This window comes from Scyliorhinus torazame, chromosome 11 (genome assembly GCF_047496885.1).
Source record: "Scyliorhinus torazame isolate Kashiwa2021f chromosome 11, sScyTor2.1, whole genome shotgun sequence".
Lineage (NCBI taxonomy): Eukaryota > Metazoa > Chordata > Chondrichthyes > Carcharhiniformes > Scyliorhinidae > Scyliorhinus > Scyliorhinus torazame.
In genome coordinates, this window is record NC_092717.1 from 20,903,668 (window position 1) to 20,919,608 (window position 15,941).

At 42.6% G+C, this 15,941-nt stretch overlaps 1 protein-coding gene across 12 annotated transcripts in view; it reads right to left on the reverse strand.

Annotated features, from left to right (window-relative positions):
- The window catches only part of LOC140385160 (protein MTSS 1-like), a 206,332-nt gene that overhangs the window by 11,756 nt on the left and 178,635 nt on the right, over positions 1-15,941 (reverse strand). For 6 of the 12 annotated variants that reach the window (XM_072467020.1, XM_072467019.1, XM_072467015.1 and 3 more), the window contains exons 8-10: positions 5,498-5,605; positions 5,129-5,226; positions 2,505-2,715 (exon numbers count right to left, since the gene is read on the reverse strand). In XM_072467020.1, the coding sequence (XP_072323121.1) occupies positions 2,505-2,715; positions 5,129-5,226; positions 5,498-5,605 (417 nt within the window). The remainder of the gene's footprint in view (positions 1-2,504; positions 2,716-5,128; positions 5,227-5,497; positions 5,606-15,941) is intronic. The other 6 variants (XM_072467017.1, XM_072467021.1, XM_072467024.1 and 3 more) reach the window with 3 other exon arrangements.

Consider the following 15,941-nt stretch of genomic DNA (forward strand, 5'->3'; position numbering starts at 1 on the left):
TGCAGAACACCAATTTGGCGAATGGGGGAAAAGAGGCAAAAGGAAGCAGTGGGAGGGAAGAAATGGAAGAGGAAAAGCAAAAGAAGCAGAGAAGAAAAGCACTGCATTAGAGCCAACTTGCCACAAAACACTTTCAACAATTAACTTCATAAAAAAACTGCAAGGAAACAAAGGCAAGAAAGTTCATACTAATGCACAGAACACAAAGATTCAAGGTGAACAATATAGTTTGTTGAGGACTCTTGTTTCGAATTAAGAAGGCAACTAGGTTGGCAAGCCTGGTTAATGGAAAAAGCAGTATGCTTGCAATAGAAATGAACATAATTAATGTGATTACACTTAGCAGGTCTATTTTTGCGTCTAACACACCGATTGCACATAAAGTGAGAAATAAGTAATGTTACACTACTACAAGAGGTTAAATGATACTAATACTAATCATGCAAAAAGTAGCCCCACTATGAATTAGTGATGACTCTGTACTTTAAAGGTATCCGTTCAGCCTGCAAGCATGACTCCGAACTTCTGGTTGCCTATCATTTTAATTCTCTCAGGCTAACCTCGCTCTCCTTAGCATCCTGCTGTGTTCCAGTGTAGCTTAACTTAAGCTGGAGGGAAAGCCACTTTTGATTAGGCATTCTCCAGCCTTCTGGACTCAACATTAAGTTCAACAATTTCAAACCATGCCTCATTTTGTTTCCTTTTTCTTTACTGGTTTTTGCTTTCAGTTGCAAGATCTTCATCATTCTGCCATTCACACCTCCTCCAGAAATCTTTTATGTCTTGTCCAATCATGTTTGACCCTGCACCACCAATTTGTTTGTTGTTTAACCTCTCCCGTCTTCCACCAATTACAGACCTTCCCTTTTGAGCCGTCTACCCTCCCCCTTCGTTTATTTCAAACCGGTCATATTTCTAACTTATCCTTGCTTGGGTGAAAGGTCATCAACATGAAACGTTAAATCTATTTCTCCCTTCAAAGATGTGACCTGACTTGCTGAATATTTCCAACATTTTTTTGTTTTTAATTCTATCTTACTAAATCTGAATTAGTATGAACATATCTCTCGATTATATGAGAGACAGCTAAAGGAAACTAGACAAAAGAAAGCAAGAACTTCAGACTGGATGGCAATGCCCATTATACCATGATTCTAGTGACGACCGTATATTATATATTACCAATTGCTCTGTTTTCCACATTACAACAGCGAGCATTTCATTAGCTTCAAAGTGTTCTGGAGTGTCCTGAGGTTGTGAAAGGTGCAATATACACTATGGCTGGAATTTTCTGGCCACTCACACCAGCGGGATCTTCCCGCCAATGGTTCACCCCCACTGCGGGTTTCGCGGTGGCGAGGGTTGCATTCAATGGGAAACCCCAATGACAATGGCAGGATTAGAAGATTCCGTGCCAGCCAATAACGGGCTGTTTTTGCTGCCACAAAACATGCAGCATGTTATATGGAAAATCCCACCAGATACTTACGACAATCAAAATCTAAATGAGAGTATTACAGTGGACAGGATCTTATTGGAACATAAGTTTCTAGCTTTTTAAAAATATATATCTTAAAACAGATGAGTGCTTAAGTTTGGAGTTTATATAAAGGCCAAATCCTTTGCTCCACTGAACCTTTGCAAGCTAGTTGGTTAAAATTTGTAACAACTTGAATGGCATTTAGTACCCAAAAGATTATGTGGTGAAGTATTTTAAATGGGTGCAACAGTTGAATACTACATCAGTTAAATTAATGAACTGAAAACTTATGGAGATATGCTTGCACTGAATAATGTTTAGAAGTAGTTATTGGCAATGGTTGAAGATCTATATTGCTGAAATTAACTAGATGCAAAAATGGCATGATGACAATAGGAACAATCAATTTCTTTCCAAAATCTCACTGTTGAGCTTTTAACAAGCCTACATGTTTAACATTTTGGACTGAGATAATAATTAAGTGTTCAATTTTCCTTAGACTGCCCTAGTTTGTCGAGTTTATATAACACAACTCCTTACTTTTTCATAGAATTCCGACAGTCCAGAAGGTGGCTATTCGGCCGTTCGAGTTGGCATCGCCCCTCTGAAAGAGTACCCTACCTAGGTCCACTCCCCCACTCTATCCCCGCAACCTCACCTAACCTGCACACTTTGGACACTAAGGGGCAATTTAGCATGGCCAATGCACCTAACCTGTCAAACAAACATCTATTTTTAAGAACTAGTAAGCACAAGACAATCTTTCACCCTTTAAATGCAGAGAAATTTGCAGATTTTCAACTACAAACAATTTGCTAAATTTTTTCAGGCTTTCCATTGCGGACTACATTTTAAAGTTTGAGAAATGTATAGTTTGATATTAGCCCGAACAATCATACATGGTTATGTTTCATCTTGGCAGCCCTCAAAGGATTCACTGGGTTCATGGCATTAAATTAATATAGGTTTTTAATATCCAAAAACAACATAGTTCGCAGCTGACATTCCATGCAATTTCACATACCTGGTTGGTTCCTTCTGGTGGCATTGGGGAAGGCGACTTTGACTGGAATGCATCCTGGGACATGAAGCCAGAGTCATGGGATGATACACTGGACAGCCTCATTGGAACCTGTTGGGGCTGGTTGGAGCTGCGGTAGCGATAGTGTGAAGTGGGTGAGTGAGAGTGGGATCCACTGGATCTGGAGTCACTACTGTTAACGCTGTTCAGACTGCTAAGAGAGACAAAAGGGAGGACAGGAAGGGGAAGACCGTGTACAATTAAACACTCAGGCTCCACATATCAGAAGCATTAGCCATTCACTGTTAAGCTGCAAAAACACATCAAGAAAGTAAAATAAACAGGAAATGTGCCATTGGTGCAGAAAGGAAAAGCAAATTGTTGGGCATTCACTACACCTGGCATGCCAGCTGATTCTTTCAGCCTACAGCGTTATTTCTTTGACAATGTGACCAAGCTAGCTCAAATTAGTAACGTGTCCATCCAATAAACTAAAGACAGCAATACACCTTGCAACGTTTTTCTTGTTTGAAGCAAAATGAGGAGCAAATATTTATGACATGAACGCAAACACAGCATGCCAACAGCTACTATACATCACAAAGAATGGGAGTTTTTTCCAACAGTGATCAACATAATCAGTTAGACACAGGACAAGAAGGTTGACTATCACATTGGGAAACATTTATTCTTCTGCAAAGATAAAATACTTCATGTTTTGCCCTTTGCATAAAAAAAACAATTACTTGAGCTTGCTTTACAACCACTGGTTTTATTACATTATTTTTTACAACACAAAATGTATATTTTAGAAATTAGATAGAAAACAGTAGAATTTAAAAGCTGCAATGGGACAGTCTGTCTTTAAAAGATCAAGCGAAGGTTAACTACAAAAGTTAATTTTGGGAACAAACAAAATGACAAAACACTTTCTGTAAATTGCTGACAGATATTCAAACCCGATAAAAAAGGTTCACTATGAATTTAAAGTTGAAATCAGTGGCCCAGCGGAGCCATTGCTTTACTGCCCTGTGCAGATGAAGTCTTGAAACACATGTTTACAATGGTTCTCACTGGGGTAAGGGAGATCAGATTTACAGTAAGTTGATGTCACATCTCAAAGTCAACAAGCGTTCTCCGGAGTTTTACAATTTTGGATTCCCAGACATCACGGGCGAAATTCTCCCCAAACGGCGCGATGTCCGCCGACTGGCGCCCAAAGCGGCGCCAATCAGACGGGCATCGCACCGCCCCAAAGGTGCGGAATGCTCCGCATCTTTGGGGGCCGAGCCCCAACATTGAGGGGCTAGGCCGGCGCCGGAGGGATTTCCGCCCCGCCAGCTGGCGGAAGCGGCCTTTGTTGCCCCGCCAGTTGGCGCGGAAATGACATGTCGGGGCGGCGCATGCGCGGGAGCGTCAGCGGCCACTGACAGTTTCCCGCGCATGCGCAGTGGGGAGTGTCTCTTCCGCCTCCGCCATGGTGGAGACCGTGGCGGAGGCGGAAGGGAAAGAGTGCCCCCACGGCACAGGCCCGCCCGCAGATCGGTGGGCCCCGATCGCGAGCCAGGCCACCGTGGGGGCACCCCCCGGGGCCAGATCACCCCGCGCCCCCCCCAGGACCCCGGAGCCCGCCCACGCCGCCTTGTCCCGCCGGTAAATAGGTACTTTAATTTACGTCGGCGGGACAGGCAATTTCTCGGCGGGACTTCGGCCCATCCGGGCCGGAGACTCGAGCGGGGGGGCCCGCCAACCGGCGCGGACCGATTCCCGCCCCCGCCGAATATCCGGTACCGGAGACTTCGGCAACCGGCAGGGGCAGGATTCACGGCGGCCAACGGCCATTCTCCGACCCGCTAAGGGGTCGGAGAATGACCCCCCACATGTAGGACTGAATTAATTCTTCAGCTTTTAGAAAACAAAATAAAATTTAAATCTGCTCCAAAGAAAACAAGCAATAAATAAAGAACTCTTAAGTGGATCAGAATGGATTCGAAACAGAATGTTCAGCATTTGAACTTCCCCCTTAATTAAATGGTTTATCAGAATGAATAATTAAGTGTCATGTCCACCTGAAAGTCAAGGCCCGAGAAGACAGGAGATGAAACTTCATTTAGAAGATTGATAAATTGTCTAGCAGGAAAGTACAGTGTAGGGTGTTAATCCTGTACAGTAGTTCATCATGAAATCCCATGATAACATCATTCAATTGACTTTTCATACAAATGAGAAATAAATATTTAATAAGGAATAGGTAAAGAAATACGACCAAGTGGATAGCTTTCAGAGAGCGGGCACAGGCATGGTGGGCAGCTATATGCTATACAAAAATAAATCTAATCTGCAACAGATACGGTCTAATCAAATTATAATCAGCAGCTGCAATTGTCTTTCTACACACTGATATTTTAATATATGAATTGCTCCTGAAATACTGCAGCTACTAAACATTGTTTAAACAGAGACATGCCCATCTTTCACAGAATAAACCAAACTGGTGGGCAAAATGCAGGCACACAACTGACTGCAATATTGTACAAATTAGGTATTACATTTTGACACAATCTCTTAATCGGCATGTAAAAATCACTCTGCAGTTATAGTTAGTCATAGTCTGTACATTCACATACCTGCAGACACTTGATTTCCTGGACATGGTGGTACTAGGAGAAGATGGAGGGGTTTGGTATGTCCAGTTATAATCAGAACCCTTCAGGTCAATAATCACCTGGAAGAAAAATAATAAAATTGACAACATAAAAACCTCCTTGGAAAATCAATCATAGTTTATACATTTTACAATGTAGGAAGCAAACTTGCAATGTGACGCTGTTCATTTCAACATTGCGACACAGTGATAAAATACACGGAATTGTCACCACAGGATTTGCAACTGACACATGAAGCTTCTGAATATATGCAAAACACTCAAGTCATGGTTTCTCAAGCACAAGGGAAAATCTTCAGCATTTCATGGGCTGCTGAATCGAATCACTGACCTGCTCACTGGCTGTCGGCAGTTTGTGAGGGTCCATTGTCAGGTTAGTCAGGTCATCTGCAATAGTCTGCAGATGGGTTACTTCTCCCAGCATGGACATTTCTTCCTGCTAAGAGAGATAAAGTACTTGTATTTAAAAAACATTTATATAGGGTCACTTCTAAAGATGACGACCTTGTCTAGTATGCCAAAACTAGCCTGAATCATTGAACACATGAAAACCATTAACAGTTCATGTTTCAGTGCTTCCTAAAAGACAGTGGCCTCAGATGGTTAATACACTGTTCACTAATGTTAATATTTAAAACTAGTCATGCAATAGATTAATTTGAAAAGCCAGAATTTAGCAAAACTCAACTTCACAGTAATCTTTTCTATTCTTCATTTTATATATTTTTTTCTCAGTGTGAGGACGATGCTAGCAAGCCTGGCTTTGTATTTCCCAAGTTATCCTGTTACAGTGGCTTTCTCCTGGATCTACTGCAGTCCTTGTGGCGATGGTGCTTCCACAATTGTGTTCAGTAGGGAATTAGGCAGTATTTTTTTGTTCATTCACAGATGTGGGCATCACTGGCGAGACCACCATTTATAGTCCATCCCTAATTGCACTCCAGAAGGTAGTGAGCTGCATTCTTTAGCCACTGCAGTCCATGTTGTACAAACCCATGCTGCTGTTAGAGGGGAGTTCTAGGATGTTGAACCAGGAAAAGTAATGGAATGTCAAAATATTTTCAAGTCAGGATGGTGTGGGGGTTGAAGGGCAATCTCCAGGTTAAGAGTTCCCATTCCCATGGTTAAGAGTTTTTCAGTCCCCCCCACCGCTGGTTTTGCCTGCGGCAGGGCAGGCAAGCCATTGAAATCTCTGTTCACACCTGTGCGATCAGAAGATTCTGCCGCATGAAGGGCTGGAAAAGTCATGCTCATGTCTTCTGCTATTGTCCTAAGATAGTGGGTTTGTAAGGAGCTGTCGAAGGAGCCTTGGTGAGTTGCTGCAGTGCATCTTGTTGGCGGTACATACGTTGCGACTGGGCTGCACTCATCCAGGCAAGTAGAGAGTATTCCATCACACTAACTTGTGCGTTGTAGATGGTCAACGGATTTTGGGGAATCAGCAGGTGAGTTACTCACCATTTGGTAAATACTGATATAGCCACAGTATTTATATGGCTGGTCTGGTTCAGTCTCTGGTCAATGGTAATCCCTAAGATGTTGTTAGTCAGGGTTTCAGCAATGGATTCAGAAATGGTAATTCATCGAATGACAAGGGATGATAGTTAGATAGTTAGATTCTTTCTTGTTGGAAATGGTCATTGCCTGGCACTTGTGTGCTGTGAATGTTACTTATTACTGGTCAGCCCAAGTATGGATATTGTCCAGGTCTGTCTGCATTTGGACATGGGTTGCTTCAGTATCTGAGGGTGGTGCTGTGTAATCATCAGCGAACAACCCCACTTCTGACCTTATGACGGAAGGAGGGTCATTGATGAAGCAGCTGAAGATGGGTGGGCCTAAGACATGACCCTGAGGAGCTCCTGCAGTGATGTCTGGAACTGAGATGATTAATCACCAATATCCACAACCATCTTCCTGACTTCAGTTAGCGGAGTGTTTCCTCTAATTTCCATTGCCTCCAATTTTGCTAGGACTCCTTAATGCCATACTTGATTAAATGCTGCCTTGATGTCAAGGACAGTCACTCTGACCTCACCTCTGGAATTCAGCTGTTTCATCCATGTTTGATCCAAGGCTGTAATGAGGTCAGGAACGGAGTGGCCTGATGTATCCCAAATTGAGCATCAGCGAGCACATTATTGCTAGCAAGTGCCACCTAATGGCACTGTTGTTGACCCCTTATATCACTTTACTAAGAGTGGCCTGATGGAGCGATAATTGGTCAGGTTGGATTTGTCCGGCTTTGTGTACAGGACATACCTGGACAATTTTTGACATTGCATGGTTGATGCCAGTATTATAGTTAGACTGAACAGCTTGAATAGGGGCACAGCACGTTTTCAATACTATTGCCGTAATGGTATCAGGACACTTTGCAGTATCCAGTCACTTCAACCATTACTTGGTATCACATTAGGAGAACTGAATTGGCTAAAGACTGGTATCTATGATGCTGGGACCTCTGGAGTGAGCCAAGATGTATCATTCCACTTGACACCCTGGCTGAAGATTGGTGCAAATGCAGCAGCCTTGTCTTTTGTACTGATGTGCTGGGCTCCCCCATCATTGAGGATGGGGATATTTGTGGAGCATCCTCCTCTAGCATTGATCCAGCAATACTAAAGGTTGGATGATGCATATCCAAATCAGAGTGGTGCATGACTTTGAGGTGAACCTGGAGGTAATGAAATTCAAATGTATTCACAGCCCCCACTCTCCTTGGTGACAGGTGTTACAAGGGAGTGAAGTATTGTTGAAATAACCTTGATAAGTTTTTGCTGTGCATACTGTAGATGCTATATATTGTACCAAATTATTGAGGAGATAGAGCATATCGAGCCCAATGGGGTGGAGGCATGGATCAAATCAGATTGCCTTGTCCTGGATGTTGTTGAATCCAGAGTTTTATTATGGATGCACCCAAATATGCAAGTGGTGAGTAATCTATGATATCCTTGACTTAAGCTCTATGGATGGCAGGGAGGCGTTGATGGTTCAAATGGCAGATCCAATCCCATCTGGAGTCAGAAAGTTGCCATGTTAATATGGCTGGTTCAGTTAACTTCTGGTCAACAGTGACACCCAAACGGACGGCACGGTGGCGCAGTGGTCAGCACTGCTTGCTACAGTGCTGAGGACCCAGGTTCGATCCCGGCCCCGGGGCACTGACTGTGTGGAGTTGCACATTCTCCGTGTCTGCGTGGGTTTCACCTCAACCCAAAGATGTGCAGGTTAAGTGGATTGGCCACACTAAATTGCCCCTTAATTGGAAAAAAAGATAATTGGGTACTCTAAATTTTTTTTAAAAAAATCAATGACCCCCCAAACCCCACCTGCTGATAGTGAGGGCTCTAAAATAATTGGGATAACACTGGTGGTTGGTCTTCAAGATGCTTATTACATGCCACTCACATGCTACACGTGTTACCTACTACTTGTCAGCCCAAGGCTGGACATTATCCACTCCTGCTGTGCTGGCAATGGCTGTTTTGCTATTGGAGAGGTGCATGCCAAAAGTCAAGTGCGTGTTACCTCATAGCTGGATGGATAACTGCACCTGCTCCTCGACACTCACCCAGCTCACCTTTGGCTCCATGTAGCTACTTGTGCAAGTCAGAGGCCACACCTTGGTTTTCAGGCTAAAGCAAGTGACAGTAGTACGCAGCTCGTGTGCATTTCCAACCATCTTTTTTCAAGTGCATGAAGAAATCTGGTTGACAGATAGAGCAGAGGCAATGGTACTGAAAGAATCGCAGCACAGCTGTATAGACTGCCTTTCACAGTCCATCAGCTTGGTGCAGAAGGTGCTATAGATCATCCATTGCAATTGACAACATCCCCAGTTGTCTTAATGTGTCACATCTGGAATCAGATGTGCATGACCAAGTGAGTGAAGCCTGCCAAGTGCAATCCATTTCCAGTACAATCAATGCACACACAAATGTTTCTTGTGTGCACATCTTACTGACTCCTTCCCATTATTTCCTGAAATGCACTAATTTAGAAGAAGGAACAGGAACTCTATTTAGCTTCTTGGAATGTAAAGTCTACTTGATAAAGACAATAGCTCCTGACCACCTTACTCTGGTTGACAAGGAGCTATCGCAAAACAATATTGACATTGCTGCTTTCAGCAAAACTCACCTAGCAGAGGAGGCCAGCTAACAGAGCTATCTGCAAGATACAAATTCGTCTGGGTAGGCAAGCCAACGAGTGAGGGGCCAATGGGAGGTGCCAGCTTTGTTATCAGATCTGACATTGCAAGGATGTTTGGACACTCTCCCGAGGAACAGTCATGCTTGCCTCATCACTACACCTACCCCATCTGAAATAAGTATGCAGCAATCATCATTGTGTACAAAGATGTGCAGGTTAGGTGGATTGGCCATGATAAATTGCCCTTAGTGTCCAAAATTGCCCTTCGTGTTGGGTGGGGTTACTGGGTTATGGGGATAGGGTGGAGGTGTTGACCTTGGGTAGGGTGCTCTTTCCAAGAGCCGGTGCAGACTCGATGGGCCAAATGGCCTCCTTCTGCACTGTATTATTTATGCTAATCCACTGTATTATCTATGATAATCTATGACAATTCAACAATGGATAGCCCCGAGGATATCAGGGACCAATTTTTAGAGGAACTTGATAAACAACTGGAAATACTCCACAGGAGGACAAGCTCATGAGGGTGGACTTCAGTGAAAGGGTAAAAGCTGAATCAACCTGGGGGTGTGTCCTGGGGAATCAGTGTGTGGGGAAAATTAACAGTGATGGCATGGAATCTTTGCACCCGCTAGAATATGTCAATCGCCAACACCATTTTTAGACAGAAGGCAGAGTACAAAAATACTTGGATTCACCCAAGATCCAAACACTGGCAGTTTGACTTTATCAGCAACATAAAAGATGTTATAATCACCAGGGTTAAGGGTTGAGTGGAATGCTCTACAAACCACTGGATGCCATGCACCAAGGTGAAATGTAATACCTCACCAAAAAGGCAACCAACATGCCACATAGCAGAGCATGTACTGCCAGAAAGTCAAAGTGAGTTCAGGAAAAGCAGAGGCATTTGTGACATGATCTTCATCCTCCTGCAAATATAAAGTGAATGCTGCAGACAACAGATGGGACTCTTTATGCCTTTTAATGACCTGACGAAGCCCTTTGGCACACAAAATAGAGATGCTTGGTGGAAAGTCTTAGCCAAACTTGCATATGCTGATAGAGCTGTAAATCTAATATAGCAGTTTCATGATGGAATGGTGTATGCATCATCATCGCTGTACTCTTTATTATATCCTTTGCTGCCATGCCTTTAGGTGCATTGAATGAAAATAATAAACATCCAATTCAACCAGAATCTCTTCAACCGGAAATGACTGAAATCCTCAACAAAGGTATCAGAGAAGATGCAGGAATTGATATTTGCTAATGATTGCGCCTGTGTGTCATATTGTTAGAATGGCCTTCAAAGGATCATGGACTGTCCCTTAAAAGAGGCTGATGACTTTGGGTTCACCATCAGTTTAAGGAAGACAGATATTCCACCCATTTTTACCAGCAATGGTACAATCCTGAAGACTGTAGATAATTTCATCTACCTTTGAAGCACAATGTCCTGAAATATCTACACTGACAGCAAGGTGGCAAACAGAAATGCCAAAGCAAGCTCAGCATTTGACCATTTACTTAAGAAACTGTGGAGGAAACAAGCTTTCAAACTGGCAACACAATCTGCTATGCTCATAGCTGTGGTAATATGTGGATGCCCGTGAGACACAGACCACCTCCTCCAGGGTAGGGCTCCAATTGGTATGTATTTGGAACATCATGAGCATCAAATAGGACAAAATTCCTAACATCGTGGTACTTCAAAAAGCAGGAAAACTGTAATTGAATCATTCATCATCAGAGCTCAGCTCAGGTGGAGTGCGCATGTAGTACATGTGAGAGACAATAAAACCCCTAATGCAGTCATATATTCACAACTTAAACTTGGACACCTGCGAGGTAGTTCAAAATTAAGACTCATGGAATCCTTGGAAGGCAAACCTCCAGAATGAAGGCAGCAAACGACTTGTCTGGAGTATGTACATTCATCCGTGTCTGCGTGGTTTCCTCCCACAGTCCAAAGATGTGCAGGTTAGGTGGATTGGGCAAGCTAAATTTCCCCTTAGTGTCCAAAGGTTAGGTGGGGTTATGGAATAGGGAGGGGTTGTGTTTATTACCTTAGTCACCTCTTCAAAAAATTCAACAAGATTTGGCAGGCATGACCGACCTACGAATCCATGCTGGCTCTCCCTGATTAACTGAAAATTTTGACGTGTTCAGTTACCCTATACTTGATTATAGACTCCACTGGTCTGTAATTCACTGGTTTTCCTCTTTTGTCCTTCTTAAAAAACAGTGTGACAATTTTCCAATCCAGAGGGTCAACTGAATCTAGGGAAATCTGACATCTAGGACATCTACAGTATGCTCCTCTGCTTCGGTTAACACCCTTGGATGGAAACCATCAGGTCCTGAGGATTTGTCACGCTTTAGTTCCACTAATTTCCTCATTGTCAATGTTTTACTTGCACTAATTGCATTTAGTCTTTGACCCTGATCCACAATTATTGCCCTCGGGCGTTCCGGCAAGCTATCCCCCTTTTCTACTGTAAATCCTGAGGCAAATAATTATTCAACATCTCTGCCATTTCCCCATGGTTATTGACAATATCCCCACTTTCAGTCTTTAGCAGGTTAACATTGCTCCTGACCCTTTATGTAACTATAAAACATCATTTTATTAATTTTGATGTCCCTTGCAACTTTCTTTTCATAATCCTTTTAGAAGCTCTTACTAGCTGCTTTGTGACCCTTTGTCGGTCTTTGTATCTTTCCCATTCGGTAGTATTTGTGCCATTTTCTGCCTTTTTCTAAGCCCTTTCTTTGTTCCTTATCTCTTTAGTTGCCCATGGTTGGTTTTTCTTTCTGTGAAGTGGAGCTTTTCCCACTCAGGGGTATAAACTGGTTCTCTATTGCATTAAATGTTTATTTAAACATCTCCCACTGTTCTTCAGTTGTTTTATCCATTAGCAGATTTCCCCCATTTACTGTGGATAAGCTGTGTCTCATTTCATTAAAGTCGGCCGTACCTAAATCTAAAATTCTTGTCTCTGATTTATGCTTTTCACGTTCAAACATTACTTTGAACTACATGTTATGATCACTATTTGTTAAATGTTCACGCACAATTAGGTTACTAATTAAATCTGGCTCATTACTAAATCCAATACTGCTTGTCCTCTTGTTGCATCCAGGACATATTGATGTTGGAAATTATCCCTAACTAACAATCTATATTAAAGTTAAAATCCCCCATTAATACTACTCTTTGCGACACACTTGCCTAATTTCTGCATTTATACAACCTAGCATTCCAGAGCGGCTAACGGGGGTCTATATACAACACCTATCACAGTTTTAGATTGTTCATTATTCCTCAGTTTTAAAAAAATTCATTTACAGGATGTGGGCATCGCTGGTTAGGCCAGTATTTATTGCCCATCCCTAGTTGCCCTTCAGAAGGTGGTGGTGAGTTCTATCCACAAGGTCTCCACTGGATGCTTTCCCTTCATTATATCCTCTCTCACCAATGAATTGATTCTGTTTCTAATCAGGAAGGCTACTAACCCCCCTTCCATTTTCCCTATCCATCCTGTCAACTGTATAACCTGGTATATTAAGTTCCCAGCCCACAGCCATGTCTCAGTAACGGCTACTATATCATAATTTCAAATTTGAATTTGTGCCTGCAACTTATTTAGTTTATTCCTTACACTGTGTGCATTTGTATACAGAACTCTTATGTGGGTCATGCACTCTAACCTGTCCCTCAGCACAGATGCTTTACTCACCCGTTTATTATTTCTCTCTTCTGGTTTAATCAATATATTTCTTATAGTTTTGCCATTACCTGCTGTACTCGAAGTAGGATTCCTGATTGTTTCTTTACCCTCGGTCCTGTGACTTGTTTTTGAAACGGTATCTATCGACTTCCCAGAGGCCTCCCCCGCAATTGTGAGTTTAAAGTCCTTGTGACCACCCTATTTAACCTTTCTGCTGGGACACTGGTCCCAAACCGGTTCCGGTGAGCCTGTCCCAACAGTATGGATCCTTTCTGTCCCAATACTTATGCCAGTGCTCCACGAAATGGAACCTCTCATTCCCAAACCGCCCCTTAAAAACATGTTTACTTAGCTATTTTTCTCATCCCTATCCGAGGTAATAACCTAGAAATTCTAACCCTCGAGGACCTGTTCTTTAATTTTGATCAGAGTTCCTGAAATTCCCCAAACAGGTACTCTTGTAGTTTGTCCCAACGTGGACCACAATACCTCGATCCTTCCCCTCCCTCTCCAATATTTTTTCCAGCCGGTTAGAGATGCATCTCATCCAGGCACCGGGTAGGTAATATACCATGTGGGACTCTCTGTCTTGCTTAAGTACCCTTGGTTATGGAATCCACTACCACGTCTTTTTGCTCCCCCCACTTGAATGGCCTCCTGCACCACAGTGCAGTGGTCTGTGTGTCCAGCCTCCCTACAGTCTTTTCCCACATTCACATAGAGAGCAAGTATCTCATACTTTTGGACAAGGTCAAGAGCTGAAGCTTCTCCAATGCTGAATTCAGCATCCTTCTATCTGCCTCACTCGCAGTCACACCCTCCTGTCCCTGACCATTGGCCAAGATTGACGTACTTAACCGACTTGGTGCGGCTGCCTGAAACACAGTGTCAAGGTAACTCTCCACCTCCTTGTGGCGCAGTATCCGATGCTCAAATTTCAGCTAATCAATTCTGAACTGAAGTTCCTTGAATTGCAAACACTTTCTGCAGAGTGGTCACCGATGCTTGCAATGGAATCCATCAGCTCCCACATAACCACAGCTACAACAAATCGCCTGCACTCCCAACTCTAGTTTAGTTAATTAGGTTTTTAATGCATTTAAACTATTCTCAGTCCCTTAATTATAATACATTTTTATAAATTTACTGCTATTTAATATTAGTCCCCAAATGTAGATTCCTTACCAGCCATTCAGCTCACCACTTCCCTGTGACGTCACTTTGAAGCCACTCTCCCTTTCCCTGCTGTTTTAATTCACCTTGCGTTCTTTATCCGGTGTCTTTGCCGCTCTCCTTGCACTCTTATATCCCAGATCCTACTTAGCAGAGCCTATATAAACCCTGCCTTAAAGCTGGCCTAAAAGTCACCTTTTTCCAACCCAAACAGTAACTAAATGAAAGACTAAATTTTAGATAGAAATTAACCCTTAAATGCCCTGTCACCAAACTCCAAGTTATGCACTCTACTGCAGCCCAAAGCAGCATTCAGTGCCGACAAAGTATGAGCTGCTCAAAGAGAGTCAGCTTGGATTTGTGAAGAGTATAACATACCTGGCTAATATATTTTACTTTTTTTTTTTGCAGATATCACTACCATGATAGATATGCATGCTGCTGATATGGATCAACAGAAGTTCCCAAAGTGATAGCTTGCTACTTCATTTCCTGCTCAGTCACTACTAACTCCACACTTCACTAATATAGATTTATTATTGAAAAGAGGGAGTTGAGTACATAAAAATTAATCCATTTTTGAATGATTGCAGTGGGTTTGGCACTTGTGCTTGACTTCTGGGGCTCAGCATCAAAACCAGCCCAGACTGATGAGAAGAAATTCACCTGTTAACTGAAGTTCCTATATGAAACTTATTTGGACAATCCCAATCCAGCTTGGAGAAACCCAATCCAGTTTCTGGGGGCACAGACACACTGCAGAGAACTGGCATTCTCACTGAAGCCACTGATGTGCAAAATGAACAACTAGCAAATTGACAGAGTGAAAGATACACTTAAATGAAGCAGAGATCCACTTCTAGAGACAAAACAGAATGGATCACAATTTACTCTTTCAAAAAAAACTGAGGTTAAAAACGCTCACTATTATTTATGCGTAAAGTGGATAGCAACTTTAGATGTGTATTGAGGCGCAGTTAAATATTCAAATTACGCAATTTACTGTCCGTGATATGCTACTCTGCTGTAAGCTGCATGGAAATGGCATTTCACTGTCCGGTTCCCTATTCAAATTTGTTCAACATTTGACATAAAGTTCCTGTACCTGGGCCGTTGATATGGACTAAAATCACCACAAGAAGTTAGTGGGCATACAGTGGGCTAAACAGCTGGTTTGTAATGCAGAACAAGGCCAGCAGTGCGGGTTCAATTCCCATTCCGGCCTCCCCGAACAGGCGCCGGAATGTGGCGATGAGGGGCTTTTCACAGTAACTTCATTGGAGCCTACTTGTGACAATAAGCGATTATTATTATTATTAGTGTTTACCTCAGTCTAAGTACCCTTTTTAATGGTGTGACCAATATTATTTACTGTTACACAACCTCTCTGGCACTGAAAATGAACTTTGACAAGTGTGGATTCTCATTCTTTTACCTTCTAATTGTTGTTGAAGATGTTTTTTTCAATATTTCCAATTTATTTTACTACTTCATGTCTCTTTTTTTTCTCTCTCAACCCAACCTTTCTTTCCCTATCTAACTACTTGTTCTGTATTTGATTTGATATTGAATTATTCCAAATTCTCCTCTTGGTTCACTGTTCATTGACAATTCTTCAATCTGAATGGTTATGGTTAAGGTGGTTACGGTTAAGGAGGTATGCAGTTGTTTGCCCCGTTCACGGGGCCCTCTTGCCCCATAGAGGAAACT